Here is a 7810-nt window from a genome sequence, read left to right on the forward strand (position 1 = left end):
GCAAATGGACTTGACAGTTCGTACTTATGTTAAAACCAACTAATAGCCAAGTCTCAGACTGTTCAACAGTTGGTTTTATATCCATTGCGTTGGCCATGATAAAGCTATTTAGGTCCACAATTGTAGTTCGAATGTTACTCGGATATTGTTTTTAGCGAACAAGTCACCCTCACATTTAAAGGCATGTCATTTGATTCAGTGCAATGTACATGTTTTATCTCTGCATATCGATTAATGAAGGATAAAAGACACTTTCACCATTCGCTAGGCTGTTGCTTGTAAGCTGGTAATTTTCCACCAGCCACGGGTGGGAGTGGTTACATGGTTCGTCAACTGCACGAGGTTAAACAACGACCCGAAGAAAACGTTCTTGCATATAATGTGGACGACGTAGCTATTAAATGTTAACAACATATTCAGAAATAAATGAACTTAAGTGAAATTGCTCAATTCAAGTGCAAACATATTATATTGCAGCTGCTTGAGGCTGGAGATGCGAAGATCACATCGTTTTTTTTTCACAAACCACGTGACTCAGCGCGCCACTTGATGGAAAAATACTGGATTTAGTGTGAGTCTATGGACAAGCCAGCTAGTAAAGTCATCTAGGAAGGGTTTCGAAGGACGCCCTATACTTTACCCAGCAACATAGTATCACTGATCATTCATGTTCAGATGTTTTTATTTATTTATTCTGTCATTGCAAGGTTGTATGATGTGCTGTTAATATCAAATAACATTGTCTAAACAGGTAAGTAATGTGCTGACCATGTGTTTTAGTGTTTGTGTGCTTCAGCCTGTTTTAAATGAGGTTCAGTTACCAAGCATCTGGCCTTTTGCTTAGATCCATACACATAGTCTAATGAAATTGTGTTTATTCTGACTTTGATTAGGTGTGTATATCAACCTCTGAGAACGCCATACTTAAAAAAAACAAGCAAAATAAAACTCACATTTCAGAAGGTCATCTGACTTTATGCAATTACAAATCTTAAAATAGCCCCAACATCCAGTGTGGTCTGTTACCTGTACCTGGTATGGACAATATGGAACTTCTGGTCTGTTTGACTGGTCAACATTAAGCCATATTGTTGGAACGATTAACACAGCACAATTATTTCTTAAATTGTATTTTTTGAAATATATATATATTTTGTTTTATTATTATTTTCTAGCCCTTTACAGTAGTTCAGTGACACAACTTAACTGTTTGGACCTGCCTAAAGGGTAAAAGGCTATTAAAGTAACCCTAATATCGACTTGTCTTGGATAGTAGAGGAAGTTAAGTAAATTCATAACCTCAAGGAAAGGCATAATTCGGTTTTGAATAGTTTACAGCCTATGTTAATTTCCTTCAACAGCAGTTGAGTATCAGTCTTGTTTAGGCATTGGAATTCACTGCTACACGTGCAAGATTTGGAATGAGTCGCTGCTCAGGATTAGGCTGGTCAAATCTTGTTCTATCTGGTCAGGACAGGTCATTTACATACATTTATTATTACATCAGTATAGAGGGGGCTGACAGTGCCAGTCAAGTCAGAGCCTTGTGTTTCTCTACAACAACACATGGGTTAAATAGTGTTGTAATAATGCAGAGTTAGATAAATATTTTAGAAACCACTTCTTTGAGATTCTCTGTAAGGCTTTTGAACAAAGGTAGAGTGAAGGAGGTATACAAAACAAAAAGCAACTTTTGATAAAACCTTGTAAATGTAGGACCTAGATTCATAGATTGAACAAGAATGTGTAAAACGTTAACATTCGGTTTAGTGATGAATGGTCTGGATTTTTGTTGTTTTACTTGCACAGAGGGCTGCAAATGGTAATTGTTTTGATATAAAACGTTCATAAAGGGAATACACAGAGTAGTTAATGAAGGTGAACGGTGCTATCAATGTTTCTTGACATGTAAACAAATGACAGCGCCATCTTCTGTCAATGTAAGTGAAACTTAAAAAGCATTGTGAAAGGAAAGCTTACAGCACTCTCTAGTGGAGAAAGGAACACAGTATTTTCCTCCACTAGTGTAAGGAAAGGACACCAACCACTGAAAATACAATTTGTTCATTTACAACCCAGTGAAAAACTGGGTTTAATACAGTTACAAGATAGGTGAGCATCATTTTGTTACAAGGTTCAGTTAGTGTTGGTGACCCAGCATGGGTTGTACTGAAAAGACTAAGCATGCTATGCACAAGACTAAGCATTTCATTTGTAAAGATGCCACTGACAGCTGTGTCGTGCTTTAGTTTTTTCCCTTAACCCTCGTGCTGCCTTCGGGTCACATGACCCAAAGGTTCATAACGAACCATCGTTGTGTTTACCCAATTTTACCCAATACAAAAACAAATTAAAATAATTTTCTTTTAACCTTTGCAATGTGGGGGGTCTGAGACAGCCTAGCTGTTAAAAGAAAATGCTTCACTTTGTCTTTGTATGCGGTAAATCTGTCGCAATACGACGGTGGGTCACAATGACTGATGGGTCAGAATGACCCGAAGATAACACAAGGGTTAAACTGTTACCCCTACAGTGAATTGTCCTCCGGCTGCAATATCTAATACCTTTTTAACCTGAGGTATTTTTTTAAAAGGTCCCTTGTTCAATGAAACAAAACCAGAGATTAAAATCCGCCTTTACTGTAAAAGCAAAATCACATACTTAAATAAATATTATTTAACTTAAATATAAAGCATTTTGGGTCATTTGCTTTACAAGGCTGTAGGTTTAGGTTTTTCATATGTGAGACAATTTTGAAGATGAGCAGTGTGTAGTGTAGAACAGTTGGTCAAGAAATGGTAATATATTTTCCCTACTCATGTATATATCTGTTATGTATTTATTTATATAGGTAGGGCTTTTATATAAGCAATTAACATGTGTTCTACATCCTCATAGTGAACAAATACACAGAGCCACTTAATTTGAATGTTGGGCACAGTACCATGGTTTATGTGAATTTCACTCATTTTGAATGAGTTATGGAATAATTTAATATAATTCCACCCTAAAACCTCATTTGGTTTGGATTTTGGTAGGTTTGAGTTGGTTCTAGGTGGGCATAGTACTGTACTGCTTGGTTTTGGTCTGAGTAGGCATAGTTAGTCTCAGGGTAGCCTAGATTGGACTCGCCAAGGTTGGTTTCTGGGTAGGCAAGGTTGGTTTCTGGGTAGCCACAGTTGGTTTCTGGGTAGCCAAGGTTGGGCTCTTGGTAGCCACGGTTGGGTTCTGGGTAGCCACGGTTGGGTTCTGGGTATCCACGGTTGGGTTCTGGGTAGCCATGGTTGGGCTCTGGGTAGCCATGGTTGGGCTCTAGGGAGTTGTTACTTGGTTCTGGGTTCTGGACCAACTGACAAGCATGTCTTAGTCTGGATTTAAGACCAACATTCTGGAACAGATACACTGCCACCACAAACTGTAACACCTAAGGAAAAAACGAGATTCACACTGAGACTAGAGATTCACTCATTGCATGAGATGGTTTAAACAAGCTTATGGTTGGTACTGTACCTGAATAAGTAGGAGGCCAAGGTCAATGCCCAGTATTGCAAAAATGTTCTCTTTCAGCCAATTCAGTATCTTGTTTTGACAGCCCTGGTTCAATAAATATTCTGTTAACATGCATTTCAGAGTAATTTTAAGTGTCATAAAATGTACAAAGTGCACCAATACATTGTATTAGTACATTAATAAAGTAGATTAGTAGGCTGAGAAACTGTATATAATCTTATCAATAAGAGAAAATGTTTATGTAAGAGAGAAAGCTATTCTGGAATGATACCTCTGTATAGTGTGATCCTGTTCCAAAAAGTGTTATATTGCTTGCGAGGATGGAGCAGCCTGAGGAATTAAAGCAGGAACATGGAAACACCATTGATGAATTGACCCAACTTAGATTCAGACTCGAAATGAAGAAGTTTTTCATCCAATCAGCATGGCTCTCTCTACCACAGCACTGGCCCTTTAAACACAGAAACAACAACCGTGATATGTATTACATATTCTAACATACATTATTATTATCATTATTATTATTTCAGGGTAGTAATCCTTCAAAACACATTACAAATAATGTTGATTCAATATTGATGTATTGCCAAATCAAACTGTGTATATATATAGAACTGTCCTTCAGATTTTACATAAATCATAATCATAAATTATCATGTAATTTAATGGTCTGATGAATAATTAAGTTGACAAAGTAGGATGTACTAGTGATTTACAATAACTACAAGGAGGCCCCGATCATGTTACATTATGTTATACTTGATCATTCATGTTTGTCAAGTTAGTTCTTTCGCTGTCAGGCTGTACTTACATAGTGCTGCACATTATCTAGAAGTTTCCATTCTAGTCCAGAGGTGCCATTTCCATACTCAGAAATGATTGCATCCACTTTTTCAGACAGTATATTTTCTACCTGAGAAAGACAAATCTGTCAGACCATGCAGTGTCATTTTGGAACTAAATGCCAAAATTGGTAAAAGCATGTTTTTCTTTCATGCATAGCTGGAGAATATGCTAATATCCTTCAGACATCCCTACTTTTCAATGTAGGTGGCTTCAGCAATTATTACCTTCACCTGCTGAATCATTGCTATTAGTCAAACTGAATATTTGTCTGTCTCCATATATATCTGCAACCTGCCAGTGTGTAAGTTGGTAAAGCCCATGTATTTTTATTGGCACTGGACTTACTTTCCCTTGGTTAAGTAGTAGAAGGACTGTGACAAATACTTGGCCAAGAACAATGCAGATGAGGAAGATCGTGTCCTTAGAGACAGACAAAACAATGATCAAGTTTTCATCATCACTGCTGGAATGAAATGATCCCGAGAGAAGATATATTTGTCAACATTTGAGTCACTCACCAACACTAACAGGCACCTGTTTTCCAAATGAGCACCTGCACAACCTACTACACTCACAGAGGTTGCCACCAGGCCAACGACGAACAGACATCCAGCAAATGTCTTCACGTCTAACACACACAGACACACACACACATAGTTACACATTTTATTTGGTTACATTAACCATAATTTAGCACTTTAATCAGCCACATGGAATAACAAAAACGATTGAATAACATCTGTCCTGTGTTAGTTTTGTTGTTGTTGCATTTTTTTTTTTTTTTACAGAAATAGAGAATAGACAAAAACGTAGGCCCCCTGGTTTCCATCCAGGGGGTCAGTGTGTACATTGTTGAGGATTACAAGTACCTGGCAGTACACTTAGACAATAAACTGGACTGGGCCAAGAACACTCAAGCTGTTTACAGGAAGGGCCAGAGCCGCCTCTATTTTTTGAGAAGGCTGAGGTCCTTCAACATCTGCCGGACAATGCTGAAGATATTTTATGAGTCTGTGGTGGCCAGTGCTATCCTGTATGCTGTTGCATGCTGGGGCAGCAGGTTACGGGTAGCGGACGCCAACAGACTCAACAAACTGATCCGTAAGGCCAGTGACATTCTGGGGGTGGAGCTGGACTCTGGCGGTGGTGTCAGAGAGGAGGATGCTGGCCAAGGTACATGCCATCTTGGACAGTGTCTCCCACCCACTCCATGACGTGCTGGTCAAGCAAAGGAGTACCATCAGCGGAAGACTCATCCTCCCAAAAAGCACCACAGAGCGCCACAGGAAGTCATTCCTGCCTGTGGCCATCAAACTCTTTAACTCTTCCCTCTAAGGGTTAGTCTGTATGAGCCTAGGTCACTAAACTCGACATTGATAATTACATCTTGCCATGCTTGAAATAATAGCGCAATATTCTGTGTAATACTCTGTGCAATATTTTGTTTTTCCTATTTATGATTCATACCTCCATTATTGCTGTTGCACTACTACTTATTACTTATACTATTATATTGCATTATACCATATTATCATCATCATCAACCGGTAAACCCACTTAGTACTTCACACTTACTTACTTATATCTTACTTACTTACTTATTTTATTTATACTTATACCCACCTGGTACTTAATTTATTTTCTGACCTGTTTTATAGTGTATTGTATTTTATCTTTGCTAGTACTTTCTCCTGTGTGCACTGACGTAAAGGCGAGCTGCTGTAACAAAGAGTTTCCCTTCGGGAAATCAAGTATCAAGTATTTCTGATTCTGAGAGGGGAAGCCATGCAGAAATGACCTTTGAACCTGAGCTGGTGCATTAGGGCCTCAGCCTGTCTGTAACTCGCTTTACCCAGGGAGCCATTGGGGCACCTCACCATCCTGGAATTTCTACCGTAATCTTTTAAAAGAAGGGTTTTTATAATTCTCTTAAAGAAAATAGTTTTTCCTACCAGATTTGAGGACTGCCACAAAACTTCCTGTATCAAACAAAATCCACAATGCACATCCAAAGATACTGACACCCAGAATCTATGAGGATAAAGAATAGGCTTGTTAAATGTTGCACAGACAAAGATAATCAGAAGGAGGATAAGCACAACTTATCTTTTACAGCAACAAAGGCAGCTATTATACTTGTGTGCCTAATTTTGTACAACTGAAATTGTGTCTAAATCCTATAGACCTTATAGGAGGGTTAAACTCCAAACCTTCCTCTCAGTATCAACTAAAGTATATGTCTTTGTTGACTTGTGATGCTTCCTGAATAGTGTTTCAAATGGTCCAATTAAATAAACCAGTCTATCAACTGAAATACATTAGCAGAGTTTACATTATTAAACCCTTTACCTGACCTGATAGATTTTCTTGAACCTCCAAAAGACCCAACAGAGTATTTTATTTACAAGATACTTCAGAACTTTGTAAGCACTAGTAAGGTAGGCTGTTTATCTTACCCCAAAAAAGGTGTTGAAAATGGCTGAGAAGAATTTCAATAAGTGTAACTTCTCTTCCACCTTCATGGTTCTTTGGTTGTCTTCTCTGTGATAAAATGTTTTGTTGGTACATCAATCAGACACATACAAATACACACAGGCTATTTAGTAAATTAGCATGTACATTTGTTAAGTGTGTGTCTCTTTGTAAGTGTGCGTGTTTGGTGAGTTCTGGATTACCTGTATGTTGTCAGAAGCTTCGTCTGTGCTGTGTTCTGCTTCTCTACCAGGAACTTGACAGGTAAATCATCTGCTTTTCACAATTTTCTTCCTGTACTCCTACTGGAAAGGTTTACAGCTATTTTCAATCAATGTGTGTGTGAATACTGACTCAAAACACGCTACAGTTGAGTTGTCTTGAAATAACCATGGAACAGAGTTCAGTTCCTTATTGTTTTTATGATCATTAACTTTAGACAAAGTTACTAGGCAACACTGACATGGCTGCCTACATCACAATAGCATGAATGAAGAGATTGCATGATCCTGAACTGTCACCTGACCAGAGGCGTTGTTAGACATAAAACTGTACTAGGGCACAGGCCCCTATTCATATCTCTTTTTTTTTTTTCAAGCTTGCTGCGCACAATGCACTACTAGGCTATAGAAACTCCCCTTGCTTAACCCACTATACAACAGTTCAGGGATGCAAGTTTGATGTCAGCTTTGGCAGGGACATCAATACTTAATGCAAGTGCACACATTTTTTTGCATTCATCTGAGCGCAAATACTGTTTTTTTAAGCTTCATGTAATATTGTTTTTATATTTTTGTCAAAATAAGATGATCGGTAGGCCTATCATTTAGAAACTATCTTTAGTTTTGTAATGTTTTCTTAGCCTACCTCAATTCTGACTTGTGTGCCGAGTCCGACACCTGGACTTCTGTGTGCTGCAGTGGCTATTTGGCAAGCTCAGAAGAGCGCGCTGACATGGAATTCTGCGTGCATCGTTTTGTGT

The 7810-nt window shown here is 38.4% G+C and overlaps 1 protein-coding gene and 1 long non-coding RNA gene across 2 annotated transcripts; both read right to left on the minus strand.

Annotated features, from left to right (window-relative positions):
• Nucleotides 1–2048: 2048 nt before the first annotated feature.
• On the minus strand, nt 2049–2663 carry LOC134022859 (uncharacterized). Its single transcript, XR_009930701.1, has 2 exons — nt 2520–2663; nt 2049–2264 (listed from the first exon to the last, which is right to left on the minus strand). It is a non-coding gene; the product is annotated as an uncharacterized LOC134022859 (long non-coding RNA).
• A 253-nt stretch (nt 2664–2916) lies between these two features.
• si:ch73-139j3.4 (tetraspanin-19) lies at nt 2917–7237 on the minus strand. The gene is made up of 9 exons (XM_062464593.1): nt 7032–7237; nt 6813–6897; nt 6309–6387; nt 4875–4984; nt 4702–4776; nt 4322–4423; nt 3782–3961; nt 3511–3594; nt 2917–3424 (listed from the first exon to the last, which is right to left on the minus strand). Exons 2-9 carry the CDS (start codon nt 6876–6878, stop codon nt 3008–3010), a joined length of 1113 nt encoding a protein of 370 aa, XP_062320577.1. The 5' UTR covers nt 6879–6897; nt 7032–7237; the 3' UTR covers nt 2917–3007.
• Nucleotides 7238–7810: the final 573 nt, after the last annotated feature.

The sequence above is a fragment of the Osmerus eperlanus genome, chromosome 6 (genome assembly GCF_963692335.1).
Source record: "Osmerus eperlanus chromosome 6, fOsmEpe2.1, whole genome shotgun sequence".
In the NCBI taxonomy this organism is placed as follows: domain Eukaryota; kingdom Metazoa; phylum Chordata; class Actinopteri; order Osmeriformes; family Osmeridae; genus Osmerus; species Osmerus eperlanus.